This window comes from Salminus brasiliensis, chromosome 18, assembly GCF_030463535.1.
Source record: "Salminus brasiliensis chromosome 18, fSalBra1.hap2, whole genome shotgun sequence".
Taxonomy (NCBI): Eukaryota; Metazoa; Chordata; class Actinopteri; order Characiformes; family Bryconidae; genus Salminus; species Salminus brasiliensis.
The window spans coordinates 29,800,878-29,818,497 of NC_132895.1; the positions used below are offsets into that span (position 1 = coordinate 29,800,878).

At 44.0% G+C, this 17,620-nt stretch overlaps 2 protein-coding genes across 2 annotated transcripts; both read left to right on the plus strand.

Annotated features, from left to right (window-relative positions):
* The first annotated feature begins 227 nt into the window (after positions 1-227).
* On the plus strand, positions 228-10,635 carry naga (N-acetylgalactosaminidase, alpha). The gene is made up of 9 exons (XM_072662397.1): positions 228-384; positions 3,258-3,414; positions 3,970-4,110; positions 5,143-5,354; positions 5,451-5,545; positions 6,310-6,471; positions 8,587-8,784; positions 8,870-9,010; positions 9,205-10,635. Exons 2-9 carry the CDS (start codon positions 3,260-3,262, stop codon positions 9,415-9,417), a joined length of 1,317 nt encoding a protein of 438 aa, XP_072518498.1. The 5' UTR covers positions 228-384; positions 3,258-3,259; the 3' UTR covers positions 9,418-10,635.
* Positions 10,636-12,471: 1,836 nt separating this feature from the next.
* Positions 12,472-17,261, plus strand: LOC140539440 (uncharacterized). Its single transcript, XM_072662151.1, has 3 exons — positions 12,472-12,616; positions 13,853-13,948; positions 14,974-17,261. The coding sequence occupies exons 2-3, from the start codon at positions 13,923-13,925 to the stop codon at positions 16,532-16,534; spliced, it is 1,587 nt and encodes a 528-aa protein (XP_072518252.1). The 5' UTR covers positions 12,472-12,616; positions 13,853-13,922; the 3' UTR covers positions 16,535-17,261.
* The last annotated feature ends 359 nt before the right edge of the window (positions 17,262-17,620 follow it).

Below are 17,620 nucleotides of genomic sequence, written 5' to 3' on the forward strand. Positions count from 1 at the left end.
GATGGGTTACAGGCGGAGGCCAACCAATGGGGAATATGGTTGGCTTGCCTCTATGCTATGTCCATATTTACCATGTCTTTACTATGTACATACAGCTGTGTTTGCACCTGCCAGCTGTGGCGATCCCCTTCTAACAGGGCAGCTGAGTCGCTTGCAAAGGGGGCGTGGTCGCTCGTCTAGATGCAGTCAGCTGACTTACACACACACCTACAGAAAGAGCACATGACTGACCGAGGAGTCCACGTGACTCTACTGTATTGGTGTATGACAGATCGTCCGTTTAACGAGAGAGCGGTCAGCAGAGGGGACTTTCCGGAGGGTAACACACTTAAACGCTTGGAGATTTCCTGCTGAAGGGGTCGGTCATTCCTCCGACCGTTTTCGGTGAGTACGTTAGCCAGCATCGTGCAGCCAACCGGAAGCACGGAGACTCAGACGGTCCGAGCGAAAATGGGTTCATTAGCTGTGTTACCTAAACTCAGCTTCCTTCAGTACTGTGGCGTTTGGGCTCTGTGCACAGCCGAGCGGTCTGGCTTCTGCCTCTGCTTCTGTGCCGGTGTTGTGTCGAATTGTGCTACCCACCAATAAGCCCTACTTGGAGGCTCTGCGCATGCGCGGCCTCAATTTAGTTAAAACGTTTTTATGTTTTTTTTTTTATGATAAAGTTGATCTAATATGGTTCGTGACATTTTAGCTTACGGTTAATATTTGCTTGAGTGTTTTAAAAGTGAAAATGACCAATAAAATAAAAATAAAAAAATAAAATAAATATACTTCATCACCCCGTTTACCTTGTATTTACCCTAATATAGTAATTTACATTATCCTTATAATAATATCCGTCCCACTGGTTTATTTAGGCAGCTTTACCTGTTAATATAGCTACACTATGGTAGCATGTTTGGACAGGGTAGCACAACTCGACGGAACACCGGAGTCCGCAGCTACAGAAGCGACAGGGGTACAGAAGGGTGCCCCCTGTGCATGCTTTATATTATTAGTTATTAGTTATTACTGTGCTATTAGCTAGATATATCACGGCGCTCAATTTTGCAAGCTCGTGCCGTCCAACGATAACACCCCCTTCCTTTACTAGCTGGTGCTAACGTGCGCCAGTGGTTTAGGATGTCTTTTTAAAGGTTATATAAAGGTAATAAGTGGCTATAATCAAAGCTTAACGCTACGAGCTGCCTTTACTTTGTCTCGAGTGTCCGTTATATATAAATATATATATATATATACTAAACCCGGCCGAAAGCGTTATCTAGCTAGCTAGCTGCTCAAGCTTTTGCAGAGACGCTGGGGCATTATGGGAAATGTAGTGCCTGTAGTGGATTTGCAGAACTACAGGACACGCCGCTCTCTGCAGTTCAGGGGATTTTTTTATTTTATTTTTTCATAAAAACGGGAAGCAATCTTCCTTTGCTTTTAGAAAGCAATCAAAATAACAACAAAATGAGGAAATAAAATAAAAAAAATAGAAGTGAAAACGTAAAACCGGATGTTAAGCATAAAAAAAAGTCTAATCAGTAGGAATGGAGAGTAGATGTATGATTTTTATGTTAATATAACTACTTAAATAACATCCAGGATCGTTAATAAAATGTGTAATAAGAGTCTAGGTAGCGATCAGGCTTTTCAGGTTTATGAGGGGAGGAGGGGGTGGAGCAAGCTGGTGATGTTTCCTGGCTCAGCTAAATGGTGCATGGCCCATTCAGGTGCTTCGTGCTTCAGACTTGTTTTAATATTATTTTATGATTTTTTTTTTTACTAAATCAATCATTTTGTTTAGTTTGAGCTTGCCCATGTCTTTTATGTCAAAATACAGTACAGAACATACAGGGTGAGCATGCTCATGCAAGTGTTGCAAGCGTCTCGGTGTGGACGGAAATGTTTTCAAAACCACCGGGACAGAGAGAACGCTCCGGATACAAGCAAACATGGCCATAAATATAAGGCAGGGTTGGGCAATAAAGGCTGGAGTCCAACACAACAACTTCCGTGCTCTAACCTGAGGAGCTGAATCAGGTGTGCTTGAGCAGGAAAAGCACAAATCCAGGCCTTTAGGACCAAAACTGAACCCACCCCTGATATTCAACAGGGGTGATGGGATGATTGCACCAAAATCTCAGCAAACCAAAATGTCTGTCCTTCGTCCTTGAGAGCTGCATCTTGGATTTCCCAAATTTAGGCCAAAACTTCGTAAAAAAAAAAAAAAAGTATCGTAAAACTCTGGCAACCACCACCAGGGTCGTAGAATTTCGCAGAATTCATTTGCTCCAACGCCCCTATAACCTCTAACCTTCCTGCCGCTTCACGTCAATGCGAAGTGAGTGGCGAAACTCCTCAGCCCAGGTTGTGGGGCTGCAGCTTGTGAATCTTGGGCTGGTAAGGGCACGGTTACCATCAAGTCCTGTGTCAGATGTCAGGCGAGCAGTCATAAGATCACATCAGGTGCTTCTGCCAACCTACCAGCTAGAGGTGGAGCATGTGCCTCATTATCTTGCTTATATAAAACTACCACCCAACTCCCTGCTTAGATCAGCAGTTCCCTACTTTTCATGATCCGATGCCAGATGCTGTAGATGGTCACGCGAGAGGCGTTTTAAAGTTGTTTGCCTCATCCCAGGAAGGAGAGAATCAGGAGGCCGCCACGTCAACCTGGGCCAAACCAGTCTGCCGTCAGCTCACACCCAGGGTGCATTCAGCTGCCACCCAGACTGAAGACAGGGTGTTTACATGTAGCTTCAATAGGAGGTTTTTGCCTCCAGGGAAGGGCCGGACACTCAGTCTTTTTGAGATCGAGGATCAGGATCAAGATGCATAAGCCTATGATTGTGAAGCTACTGACCCTTAACCCTTAACCTCCAGGCTAGGAGAACGTCTTTGAACATTTAATGAACCACAAACGCAGACGTCCTGGCACCATCCAAGCACGGGAACCCCCCCCCCGACGGTCTGAAAATATCACTGCGGTAATTAGCGCAAGTAGCGCTTCCGTACAATCTCGTCCTGCGTAATTTTCCAACCAAAAAAACAGTCATATACATAGCTCAGTTTGGTCTTGGGAGTGTTTTAGACTATTTTCAGGCTCATTTAGTAGACTGGTTCATCCAGGTTTGCTTGCTCTGGCTTTTAATCCAGATTAGCATGTCGCTAAACTCTGTAACTATGTGTTTTTTAATGTTAGAAACTGGAAATTTAGATGGTCAAGTTGTACAAATGCACTAATCCTACTCATCCAACCATTCCCTCAGGCATGCAGAGAACTACAGTGGTGTTATTGCTGGCCTTCTCAGCAGCCACCTTTGCTCTGGACAATGGCCTGATGAGGACCCCACCTATGGGCTGGCTGGCATGGGAGCGATTCCGCTGCGACATTGACTGCCAGGATGACCCCAAAAACTGTATTAGGTAAGTCCAGGTTGGTGAGTGGACTAGACATGGTTCTTCATTCGGCCTCCTTGAATACATTTGACCGAGTCGACCTCGAGATCCTTCTGTCCATCCTCACCAGTCTTGACGTCCTGTCTGGTAGGGTGCTAATACCAGGTAACGTGGACCACTGCTGCTCATTCTTAGTTGTTTTTTTTTTCTAAAATCAAGGGTATTTTAAGGGTTTTGTTGGAGTAGCTGTCCAGTACTGTCCAGGAAAGAAGGCTTTCTACTAGTGGAGCACTTGTTCAATGCAAGCAGAGCATTAGTGAAGTCAGGATGTTGGACCATCACCACCTCAAATTCATCCCCAACTCCCCAACGGTCGCACTGGAGAGGTTTGTCTGCCCAGTGCAGTTTGCGGGACATGTAGAAGACCTCTACGATGACCCCACTGGGCACTTCAGGATGTGAACGATGCAAATGCATGATAGTGCTGGTCATGAGATACGGGTCTGATGGTGGGGTGTGTTGGAGGCGTTTGAGCTCCTCTCTGCTGGTACGCTTTACTCTGCTTTCCTGTCTTCTTTCCAGCGAAGTGCTCTTCAGAGACATGGCAGACAGACTGGCTGAGGATGGATGGCGGGAGCTGGGTTACGTCTACGTGAACATCGACGATTGCTGGTCTTCAAAGGAAAGAGACGCGCAAGGACGACTCCAGCCAGATCCTAAGAGGTACCGTATGAGGAACTTAAGAACAAGGCCGTCACGAACTGTTCACCTTCATCCTGAAGGGAAGATTGTGTTTGATGGTGAAGACTGCTTTTTGGATTGAACAAGGTCATAAGCCCTGTCTGTAGGTCCACACTTCAGTTCTTCAGCCTCATAACTGCTAAACTCTCCCAATTAACCTCAGTTCCATAAATCCCAAAGCAGAACCCTGTGGGACGCCACAAAATATGCAAGCCAGTTACCAAATAATTCACAGTACTTTCTGCATTAACAGGTAGTTGCTAAGTGGTTGCTGTGGTATGCCAGGTGGTTACTATTGTGTTGCTAAGTGGTTTTTGGGTGGTTGCTATGGCAGTGGAATGTGATTGCGGTGGTGTTGCTATGCTAACCACCCTGGTGGTTGAAATGGTGTTGCTAAGTGGTTGCTAGCTGGTTGCTCTGGTATTAGAGGTAGTTGCTAGGGTGTTGCAATGTGACTGGAGGTGCTATGCAATGTGATTGGGGTTGTTATGGAGTTGCTAAAGACATAGTATCTGATGTGGTTGGTATTGTGTTGCTAGGTGCTTGCTGTGGTATTGCTACGTGATTGCTGTGGTGTGCCAAGGTCGTTGCTAGGTGTTTGCCAAGTTGTGGTATTCCAGGTGATCGCTAAGGTATTGCAGGTGGTTGCTTTGGCATTGCTACGTGATTGCTGTGGTGTGTCTAGGTCATTGCTAGGTGTTTGCTAAGTGGTTGCTGTGGTATTCCAGGGGGTTGCTATAGTGCTGCTAAGGGGTTGCTAGGTGGTCGCCAAGGTATTGCCAAGTGGTTACTAGTTGGTTGCTGTAGTGTTCCTAAGTGAGTTCTATGCTATCCCAGGTAGTTGATATAGTGTTGCTAGCTGGTTGCTCTGGTATCTCAGGTGGCAATCATAAATAGTATAGAACGAACACACACACACACACACACACACACACACACACACACACACAGTGACTGTTCTGTTAGTTTTCAACCTAAAACATAGCAGTGTTCTTTCACATGTGACCCGAGCAGGTTCCCCAGCGGCATTGCTAACCTGGCGCGCTATGTTCATGACCGTGGGCTGAAGCTGGGCATCTATGGTGACCTGGGGACTTACACCTGTGGGGGGTACCCTGGCACCACCTTGGATAAAATCAAAATAGATGCTCAGACCTTCGCTGACTGGGGCATAGACATGCTCAAACTGGACGGCTGCTACTCCAACGCCACAGAGCAGGAAAAAGGTAAGGGACTGCTGTGGTTAGGCTGGCAAGGATCAGCGCAAGTGGTGCCCGTAACACAGCATTTCTTGTCTCACAGACAACTTTGTCATTTCACAGGCTACCCACTCATGACGAAGGCCCTCAATGCCACCGGCCGACCTATTGGCTATTCATGCAGCTGGCCTGCGTATCAGGGTGGGCTTCCTCCCAATGTAAGTGAAATCTGAACGTGAAGTTCATCTCAGACACATGTATAGGACAGCCATCAGCCATAACATTAGTAGGCCCCCTGAGTAGGTCCCCTTAGTGCCACTGAAACAGCAAGACCTTTGAAGGTGTGCTGTGGTACCTGGCACTGGGACGTTAGCAACAGATCCTTGAAGTGCTGCAAGCCTCCGTGAGCATCCATGTCCCACTGCATACCAGGAACACCTCATAAGGATGCATAAGGCTGTGATGCATCAGCTAGCAGACTCCTGTGCCGGCTAGATCTACACACCCAGAGAGAACAAGGCCAAACGTGCCCTTTCAGGCTCCGGTTGCTGATGGCAGGCAGCATGACCTGGACGATTTGAACCAGCAATCCTTGGATCGTAGATGCAGATAATCAATGTTTTTCGCTTCACCCGTCAGGTGGTGTTAATGTTATGGCTGATCTATTTAAAAAGGGCGGTTTTCAAACTCCTGCCTTTCAGAGTTGGCCTAGCTTGCTGCCAACATTCAGTATTTCTCTGCTGAAATACACCTTGAACTTTTGCCTTGTTACCAGGATTAGTAGGTATTCTTTTAAGCTGGAAAATCCCCAAACTGCCAATCCCTGGCCCACCAGGACCAGAACTGGACCACCCTGGTTTAACATCTCATTTGAGGAGCACACAACCATTAGCTACAAATTCCGTAGTACACAGTATTGTTGCTATTTACACTCATCAATTGTGATGTCTCACATGCGTCCTGTCCCCAATCACTTGGCTAGGTCAACTACACCCTGCTTGGAGAGATCTGCAACCTGTGGCGTAACTATGGCGATATTCAGGACTCATGGGAGAGTGTCTTGGACATTGTGGACTGGTTTACTGACCATCAGGACATTCTGCAGCCTGCTGCTGGACCAGGGCAATGGAATGACCCTGATATGGTGAGGACTCCTCTTTGGGCTGGTGTACACGTACGCTATTAGTCCATGGGTAATGTAGCTTAGCCAGCTTAGCCAGGCTGTTAAGATTGCTGTAGGTTTGAAAGGTTAACAGCATCCTCTGGCTATCAGTGTCCAATTAGTTTTGGCTGCTTTAATAAATATGATCACACGGATCTAATGTTTTCACATCCGATCAGCAGTCCTAGATTGGATACAGAGCCAAGTCATGGCCAGTGGGAGAGGGAGTCACAATAAATGGACGAAGAGGAGAACTTTGCTTGAACGTCAACAGCAGTGAACACATCACAAAAAGGCTGCAGTGGTGCCCCACAGCATGCCTATCTTCTTGTGTTGTGTTGGAAAGCTAGTTAGCTCTGCTCTAAATAGCATTAATTAGCCTGTTGGAATATTGGGTTAGCATAGCTAGCCACTTTATGCTCAGTGTCCAAAGCAACGGGCTACTTCAGACCACTTTCACTTTGAATACGACACGACTGCAAAGCATCTGATACCTGATAAAGTGGACAGGTTTAAATGTATATCGTCTGCCATTCGGCATTCGGATTGCTTTTAACAGTTAAGCACACACATACACTTATGTTTGTTTATTAGGTGTGTTTAATCATATGATTAAGTACTACACACATTTGTCTGCAAGTGTCCTAAGGCTAACCCTTTGCAAATTAACCAAGCCCGGTTACTGACAAACCCGTTCTTCTCGCAAAAGACTGGTTAGCGTGAACCATGCCTTGATTCAGACAACTTTCAGAAGAGGTTTTACAGAAAAATGTAGAAAAGGCTACAAAAGCATTGCTAAAGACCTGGGGGAAGGCCACACTGGTTTGGGTTGGTCTCACTTAAGTCAGACAATTCAGTCCAGGCTCATGGCGTTCGACTAATAACCTCCAGGTGTGTTTTTAAAAAGCTCAAACAGTCATAAGCAGATAAGTCAGTGATAGGTCCTCTATAAAATCACTTGAGAGACCAAAAATATTATTTAAAGTAGTTACTTGTTATAGGCAAGGTTAATAAAACTTAATGCATACATCTCATACTTTATACTGGAAGTGTAGTAATTAACCTTAATAGATCTTTTGCTAAATTTAAATGCATTAAAACAGCAGGATGGAATTTAAAAAACAAAATCATCTCATCTGATCTATCTAATAAACATCACAACAGTCTGCACAAAAGAATAATACCTTAGGCTTAATAGTTTCTGTCTTAAAGCTATAGATATTTACATGCTTTTTAATGATATCAGCTCCAAGAAACTGAAGTAGAACTAAACATGAGAGAGTCAAGGCTGTCTCATATCAAAATGAAGATAAATGGAAAATATTAGTGCCAAGTACTACTCTTCTCACAGTCTGAGTAAGCAGAACAAGATTTGTTTAAAAAAAAATAATAAAAATAAAAGATAGGGTGTCTTTTCCATTGCTTCCAAATCTGTGCACATTCATTCTAGAGAGGGGATATCTCTAGAACGTCTCTTACAGCCAGAAATAATCTAATTCTTTATAACTGAAGTGTTGTTTTTTTTTTTTTTTTTTTACTTTTAACCAATTATTTAACATAAATTACAAAAAAAAATAATGAAAAACACTTACCTACTACGTACAACCCCTTCGAATACGTTGAGTTGCCTTTAAAATTGTACTCACGTTAATAAGAATCTTGACCTAAACCATGTTGAGATGCTGAGGCATGATCTGAATGAAGAGGGCTGTGCACATACAGCTGCCCCGGATATACTGATGAACTGAAGCACGTTTGCCTGACATGTTGAGTTATACTTAGAGTCAAAAGTTTCATATTTACAGCTAAAAAGAAGTTTGATGGAGGTGATTTGCTGCAAAATCATAATTTCAAGGTTCACTTACTTTTTCTATCCTGCACTGTGGATATTTACTCAAGGTGCTCAATTGAAGAAATGAACACTACAGCCTTGTATGTGTTAGTGTAGTTTGACTGTGTTTATCTATATCTATTGGGACTTGGATCAGACCATGTTTATGCTTTTTCCTAATTCCCTAGCTGCATTTGGCAACATATCATTTAAAATAATATTTCATCAATAATGTGTGGAATTTTATCATCATTTCATGTTCCCAGCTGATCATTGGGGATTATGGCCTCAGCATGGACCAGTCACGTTCCCAGATGGCACTGTGGGCAATAATGGCTGCCCCTCTACTCATGTCTAATGATCTGCGGACCCTTAACAGTGGGGCACGTGCTATCCTCCAGAACAAAGTGGCTATTGCCATCAACCAGGACCCGTTAGGTATTCAAGGCAGACGGCTGATCAAGGTCAGAGGACTTTTTTTTACAATATTTTTCCCTTAATTTACTTGTTAACTTGTTCTCACAGCCTCCCTCCCTCTTTCTTTCTCAGGAAAAGAGCGGCATCGATGTGTTTTGGCGTCCGCTGTCTGATGGGGCAAGTGCTCTGGTCTTCTTCAGCAGAAGAACAGACATGCCATACCGCTACCAGACATCTCTAAAGGCCCTCAACTATACAGCCGGCACTTATAAGGTATGCCAGGAAGAAGTATGTCTGTCTGTGCTTTTGAGGCGTAGTGGAACCCATCAACCAGTTCACCCTCCTTTTTCATGCCTTATACAGCCCTATCCAGCAATCACAAAAACTCTGCCTACTAGAAGACATATCAACAGCCGATCTGACAAATGATCAATCAGTAAATAAAATTGTCTCCCTCTCTTACTCAGGTGTACGATGTGTTCACGGAGAAGCCATTGCCTGAGCTGAAGGATGCCACAGAGTTTGTCGTCTCAGTCAACCCCACAGGAGTGGTCATGTGGTACGTTTACCCATTCGCCAAGTGGCAGGAAGAGGTGGAATCTGTCGGCTTCAGAAACGAACGGACCGGGTCCAGGTTCTATCGGAAGGAGCCCAAAGCCCATTCTCCTGTTGTGCTCTAAAAGACTGCCTTCCGCAAGTTGTGCCATCCAAAAGCAGTACCACTACCACCAGTAGAGAATCACTGACGTTCATCTCACTGTACTGAACATTTGTTCATAGAGGGAAGACCTTCAGAAGAAAGCTGTCCCAGGTTTCAAAAGGCCTAGGTTTTAAATCTGAATATTTGAATGCAAGTGTTGCACCCAAATGCTTCATGTTTTTAAAAAAACAAAACAACTTTTTAATCTGAACAAATTGAGGATAAACTCTACAACTGATTATTAACAGTTTTTTTAAAAGACTATGTCTTAACCGGATTTTTACTAAAGATTAAACACTTTTAAATGTTCAGAATCATTAATTTTAATAGTCCTATTGAAATTTAAAGGCTCTGTATGCGATTTCCTTTTTGTAAAATCCAGTGGATGTTTTCTCACGATTTGCTAGCTTTCCGGTCTGTTTATGCACTGGATAAAGGTCTGGTGTTCGTAATCAGCCCTAGCTCTGTAAATGGGGAAACAAAGAAAGTGGCTGAGACTGAGAAACACAACACTATTCCAGCCAATCATCAACCTGAAGCGTTCATGCTCATGAAGGGGTGGGGGAAAGAAGGGTCAGTCTATTAATGCTGGATGACAGCAAGAGGGTGGCAAAGTCTATTGAGCATTTAATAAAACATTGATGAGGCTTTTGGACGGTGGAGAGACCCGAAAGGCAGGAAAGGGGAGGAGGTTGTTGCCCTATTCTTGCTGGACAGGCGGGAAACACTGACTCCAAAATAACTCAGTATTGTTTTGTGCCATTTGTGAATGTTTGTGATGGATAAATCACAGTTGGTTTGGTTTGTTTAGCAGCAGCAACTGTAGCAACAGCTTGCTAGCCTACAATATGGATTAATGCAGGGGTGGAGCTTCTGAAGGAGCACTGAAGGGAGGGGTGTGCTTGTTTTGCATCAACAGTCGTTCTCCAGAATCGTATACAGTGCCTTTAAGTAAGATGTTTTTGTCCTTTAAGTCTGTTTTTAATGAGCATGGCTTCTACCAATGGTACTGCAATGGTACCACTTGGACATCAGCGCTCAGCACCTCGTGCTCACACTCAGGGAAAATCAACCAGTGAGATTTCTGTTTACAATCAACACTTCAGAAGGGAAAGAGTCCAGGAACTCATGCTGTGGATTATGTGGTGGAGATTTTTTTTAATGCTCTAAATTGTGATTAAATGTATGATTTCATTTATTCCTGTGTTTTCAGCTTATTAATTCCCACCTCATCACATTTCACAATGCCACATCTCTGGCATTTAGTGGACGCTCTTCTCCGGAGCGACTTAAGAAAGTGCTTCACTGTTTACTCAAACAGAGCACTGCCTGTAATAGTCCTTCTAAGCATCTAAAGAATGTTCTTACATTGGCAGATGTTAATGTTCATGAGTCCACCATCAGGAGAACATTAGCAAACTGCAGATGGGCAGCAGTGTTGTTAGAAAGATCATATGGACAACATCAGAACGGGCTGAATCTCAAGAATGTGGGTTACGCAACAAGACGATGACCCCAAGCACACAAGTGGTTCTACCAACAAACTGTTATAAATAAAAGAATAAAAAGGTCAAAGTCCTGACCTTAATCCAACAGCAATGTTGTGGAAGGACCCGAAGCAAGCAGTTCATAGGAGGAAACCCACCACCAACACAGTTATTGTAACGGAGTTGAAGCTGTTTTGTACGGAGGAATGGGTTAACACAGTTACCGGCGGCGTTTAGCCGCAGTTATTCCTGCAACAAGAGGATCCCACCAGATACCAGACACAAACCACTAAACAGAATTACAGTTTGAAAGTTACAAAGATCTTAAAGCTTAAGGGAACACTCCCCTGAAACAAGCAAGAGCTAAAGCCGGCTGCATCAGAGGCTTGGTAGAGAGAAAGGAGCAGAGGGACGGGACCATCAATGAAAAATGGATGGACGGATTTTGTGTGTCTAACAAAGTGAGGAGAACATCGTTTGCTGGTGTTATTGAGTGAATTTAGTGCCATCTACAGGATGGCAGATGTTCTCAGGTTCAAAAAATACATGTAGAAGATATACAGTTACACATACACACAAAGTTTTAAGACCACTTTGAAAATTGCAAGAATTTGCATTTTGCACTATTGCACTAAAGTTTCACAATGCTAAAAGAAGAAGTGGTAGCAAGAGACGAAATATTTCGATTGGCCAATTTATTGAAAACTGAAAATAACTGAAATAGGCTGTCAAAGGTTGAAGACCACAGCCTTTAAAAGCTACAATCTGTGCGAAAATTCACGTTTTCACACAGTCAAGACCATCAAGCAAAAAAAAAGTCCACCGACTTTGACTGTGGTAGGATTGTTAAGCTGCACAAGCAAGGCCTCTCGCAGCGTGCCATAGACCACAGCTCAAAATAACCCCAAAACCCCTAAAAACAGAAAATGTAAGAAATCTAAGCATCAAAAAAGGACTCCGTAATGAGCAGCTCCACCATTCCTGTTGATCACTTCAAAATATGGTTCAGGCATGCTTGATGCAAGTGTTTCCAGGAGGCTTATGGGAACGTTGCTCTTCCCTTGCCATCCATCCCCAAATGTTCTAAATCGGCTTTAGATCAGGGGTTCAGCAGGATGGTCCAAAAATAGGACGTTTTTCATTGGGCATTGTGATCCCCAGCATCGTCCTGTTGAAAAACCAAATCATTACAATCAGATCCTGCGGCTCAGACATGGATTCCAAATTTTCACACCGATGGTGTCTTTTCAAGGCTGTAGTCTTAAACTTTTGACCATCTATTTTCATTAAGTTGTTGTTTTCAATAAATTGGCCAATCAAAATCTTTTATCTCTCGCTTCCACGTCTTCTTTTAGCATTGTGAAGCTCTACTTAGAACCTTCTTAAGACCTAATAGTGCAAAATGCAGATTTGCCATTCTTTTTAACTGGTTTTAAGATTTTGATCAGGCATACATATGATCATCTTGTGTATGTGCGCATGCGTGCGTGTACGTGCAGACCTACTTCCTCTTTCAGCATTCACTACAGCCTATGCTCCAGCAGCCATAGGGCCTAAAGCCTCCCGGTACTTCTTAAAGCAGTTTCAACCACAAGCCCTCCAACATTTCACAATTTTCAGTCCTCACTGGTGTTTTGAAGTGAGACCAGACAGACCCTGTACCGCTCTGAAGGAAGAGACCCGCCAGAAACGGTGAGTATGAACCTCCTAAGGTCTGTGCAGTTCTTAGCAACACCTTTGGGTTCCAGAGTTAATGCTAGTCCTATAGACCAGGCTTCTGCATGGATCTCCGTTTATAATCACTGGCAATATCCGACTAAAATCACAGACGTGACGGGGACATGGCCTGGACGTGGCGGTCTAGGATGTGACTGTCCATACAGGCGCCGTGTGAATTAAAAGGTCTCTGGTATTCATGAAAACTACAGTTCAGACAGATCTTAGACTAAAGGGGTGTTTATACTTAGTAGCTCGGTAGCCTTTTGCTTTGCATTGCGTTCTTACTAACATACTTGCAACCAAAGGAAAATTGACGTATGACAGAAGGCTTAAAATAGAGGTAACAGTAATAAAAGCAGTTCTAATGGTGGCTAGTGTAGAAACACTGTGTGGTAAGCTACAGCTAAAGCGCCAGACCAAAAAAGCCAAAGCACAGGAAGGTGGGCAGGGCTGCTAGGAGACTCACTCATGGTCAACTCTAGCTGCAAGAACATCTGTGACATCACGTCCGGTTGTTTGGTGCGCACCAGAGCTGGAAAGCAACAAACCACACTAACCAAGCAATCAGTGCATATTTTAAAATCTTGTATGAACGCACCCTACTGGTGTTTCACAGTTTTCCCAGAGCCAATTCTGGCCTTGTTTTCGGGTAGGGGCTCATTATCACTGGATTATCACACACAAGAATTCCATACAAGCCAGGGATCAACTGTGGATTTTCTGCTTGCATTTTCTCAGAATGGTGGGACCTAGGTTCAGCCATTTATCAGCCATTTTCCTTGGATTCAAACACTCCTCCAGCGCAGTACGGTAGCGCTTTCTGGATTCATGGCCTTTCACCAATAGCTTTCACACCTACAGTGGACCACACCAGAGCCCATAGAAAGTGGACCCCAGACCACCAATTTCAAGAGGACCAGAGATCGGTGCTCTGGGTCACTCCCGGGCTCAAAAACAGTGTTTACACTTGACCAAACACCCATAAAAGGAGTTGGGGTAGTTAGCACGTTAGCTGGTTAGCCGTGAAACTGCTTCACACCGCTGACTTCCGGCCCTGCTTGCAGCCACGTCCATTTCAGTGTTTTTTTCCCTTTTACCTTCCAGTATTTCACCAAACAACAATTCCTGCTAAAGGAAACACATGAAAATGGCTCATAAGATTGTAGAAATGTGCGCTAATGCTCAAATTTAACCGCTGTTTTAATGCAGGACCCGTTCCAAAGAGGCGCCGCCTGCCTGCCGTCAACATTCCCACCACCTGCTCTCAACCGGTCTGAACATGGAGCTCTCCCAAAGCCAAAAGAGGTAGGTATACTGTCCATCTGAGTCTGAAACTGGTGCTTGTTCTGGAGCTCTGTGTCGCGCCCGGATAAGAAACGCTACAAGCCCGTTCTTCCTTCTGTAGTCATGGGGAAGGAGCGATCACGATATCAGAGGGAATATTGGGAATGTAGCATCATGGTGTTCACTGAGACATGGCTAACCACGCTGCCTCAGGACAGATGAGAGCGGTAAGAGGAAGGGAGGTGGACTTGCAGTATTTGTGAATGATAGATGGTGTAACTCTGGGCACATCACTATTAAAGAACATTGAACTGTTAGCATGATACCGTACTGTCTCCAGAGGGACTTCTCACATGTTATCGTGATAGCTGCGTACGCCCCCCTCCCATACACAGACAATACCCCTGCTGTATCCCCACTCGGTAGCACTACCATCATGCTGTCCTTCTCCCCTCCCTCACAACTTTTAGCTCACAGCCACCCCTCCACTGGCTCATTGGCTGGCAGCTCCAACCTCCCATTCACACATTCCAGCACCCAGCCCCCCTGCTCCAACCGGTCCTTCACAACAACCCAGCTGAGAAATGAGCTGAAGACGATCAAGACTAAGAAAGCTACAGGTCCTGCTGGTATCAGTGCCAGGCTATATGGTCAACATGAGCCTGAAATTGGGAAAAGTACCACAAAAAGACCTGTGCCTGAAACACAGCACCCAAAGGCCATAAACAGCTGCAGGCCGGTGGAACAAATGTTTTATCTGATGAAGTCACTGGAGAGGCTGGTCCTTAACCACATCCGCCCTCTGGTGAGGCCATCCATGGACCCCCTTTGTTCACACTTGTAAACACACGTGAATTTCCAGACCAAATCAAAGTTGTCATCCATCTCTGGGGGAAGCATTTGGCTTTATAAATTCTTGACCATGCTTTGGTCAATTCAACAAATGTAGCTTTGTCACCATGGACTCTTCCTGACCGGTTTGTAAAGCACAAACTGTAGATCCGTTTCATAACGATTTTTTTTGTTGTTGTTGTCCCTCGTTACAGAACCTACAAAACTGCAGAAAGAAATGAAGCTCCGCTCCAAATCATCACCTGGAACATAAACGGAAAAGTTGCAGATGCTGCCGTTACAGAACTAACAGAACATCTAGTGGTAAAGTCAGAATCAGAGATCATCCCTGATGTTGTTTTCTTGCAAGAAACACGTAGTGTGGAGATGCCAGAGAAGATTGTACGGGATTGGTATGCGTACTACACTCAGTACAGCACCAGCGAGAAAGGAGTGGCCATTTTAGTGAACAAAAAAAGACATCCAAATTTCACACCTAACAGCCAGGAAGTCGACAGGAACGGGCGTTACGTCGTCGTGCAGGGTAAACTAGGTGAGCAAGGTGAGGACTACACACTGGTGAGTGTGTACAACCATCAAGAAGACACCACAACTCTAGACCTGCTCACACCGTATCTGCAGACAATGGCAGTGGGAACGTTGGTGATTGGAGGAGATTTCAACACCACGTTTGGGATCAATGACCGAGCTAAAGAGTTATCCAATGAGAAGTTAAAGTGCTATGAACCGAACGAGAGGAACCCTCAACATGGGAAACTCAGAATGTGTGTGGAAAAATTTATGAGGAGTCTTCAGCTGGTCGACGTCTTTAGAGGGAAAAATGGTTATGGGCTTTTTGATGAAACATGCTTCACATATAGAAGAAGTGAACAGAACCAAAAGAAGTCGAGCCAAGAGGAGACGAGCCAGGACGAGTCGAGCAAAGAGGAGACGAGCCAGGACGAGTCGAGCAAAGAGGAGACGAGCCAAAACATTGTAGGCCGTCTGTCTAGACTGGACTACTTTTTTATCCCTGAGGAATGGATGGGCTCAGTCAAAGGATGTGAAATTTTGTACAAGATAAAAAGAGGAACTCTACAAAGACAGGCTTCAGTGTCCCGGAACAGAGATTATCTCTTTCCGCTACCGGACCATTGTCCTCTGTTGCTGCAGCTGGACTTTAACCTCCTTCCAACCTCCCAACTGCCAGAGGTTGACATTGACCCAGCCATTCAGTCTCTGAAGAAGATGGACATTGATGAGGATGATCAACCGGAACTGTATGAAAACATCACTGGGGTTGAGATTGCAGCAGCCATTCAGTCTCTTAATCTGATGGACATACGTGGTAGACCTGGTAGACCACTCTCCAAGTACAAGAACCTCAATCCTGAGGAAATGAAGCAATTAAAGCAAAATTTCAACCATTACATCAACACAAAATCACTGCCAGCAAATTTCAGTTCTCCAAAGGTCATATATGGCCACTACTTTTTCAATGTGGAGTATCTCATCTTTGCAACAATCCTAGCCTGGCGCTTAGAAGACTGGAGCTGGGAAGAGGAGACCTCACAGCAAACGGACATCGAAGATTGGCCTCAGTTACAAAGCAGCATTCGGAAAAAAATAAACAATCATCCAGGCACAAGTGACTTCGACATCATAGAAAAGATGCTCATCAATGAAACAACAAACCGCATTAGGCTGCATAAGGGCTGTCCTTTAAGTCGTACCCTGCGGAAACTTTTCCCCAAACTACGTACAGAAGGATCCTGACTCGTGAAGCATGATTGATTGACTATTGCTGAAAACGTAAAGAAGACATCGAAAAAACAAACTCAGCCTCGGTGTACGCTGACCAAACCTGGGCTCATCAAAAGGTCACAAAGGGTCTCCAAATTGTGAAACTAGTTAAAACTAACAAACCGCTTTTAAACTTTCCTGAAACTAAAATTAAAGTCACTGCTGTTGAAACTGGTTTTTCATCCGAAAACCTGACCAGTAGATTCAGAACTGTAAGCAGAAAAAGGCCTTGTCCTACATTTATTAAGCATTATTCTATATTCTATTTTCCATGTTTTCTTCTGATATTATAATTAAACCTATGCTTCATCTGTAGACGTGTACATAGTGTACGTTCTCTGTGCAGATCAGTCAACAGTGTGTCTGTTTTTGGGAACAGCAAATTAGAGGAAAAACAGAGATTTTGTTTTAGGAACAGGCTAGACTTGGCTTGACCAGCACCACACAGGAGTGATGTGGGGTGAGCGGACCATCAACCCACCCTGGAGAGAGCAAGGCCAATAGTGCTCCTTTCAAATCAAACCAGATTTGGCACATTACATTAACACAGGTGTAAAGGTAAGGGGAAACTTAGATGCAGGGTAGTAAAAACACATTTCACCATATTCAATAAGTTTTTTGTTTTATAACCTTTATTCTTTTCTTGCATTTAAACTGTTTTTCTCTGGCAAAATTGATCTGAATAAACTGGCAAAAGCTATTTTTTTTTATTGTTTGACTATTTCTTCTAAAATAGCTAAGGATCTAGGCCCAGGCTTTTTTCACCAATTTGTATTCTTTCAAAATATATGAAATTCCCTTATATTAACAACATATATTTGTCACATTGGCAATTTTTAAATAAGGCACATATATAAGGGGGCTTTTCTATATTTGAAAGTCCAACTAAATCCAACTAAAAAAAATATTAGACTTCATTTATAAAAATGGTCCAATATTACAGATCTGGGAGTGGCAAGTAAATAAACCTTCGCTTTCAGTATCTGGTGTGGTTTTGCCGGCATTGTTCAGAATTCATTGTTCCATCAATGATTGCAAGCCGTCCTTTGCACAGATGCA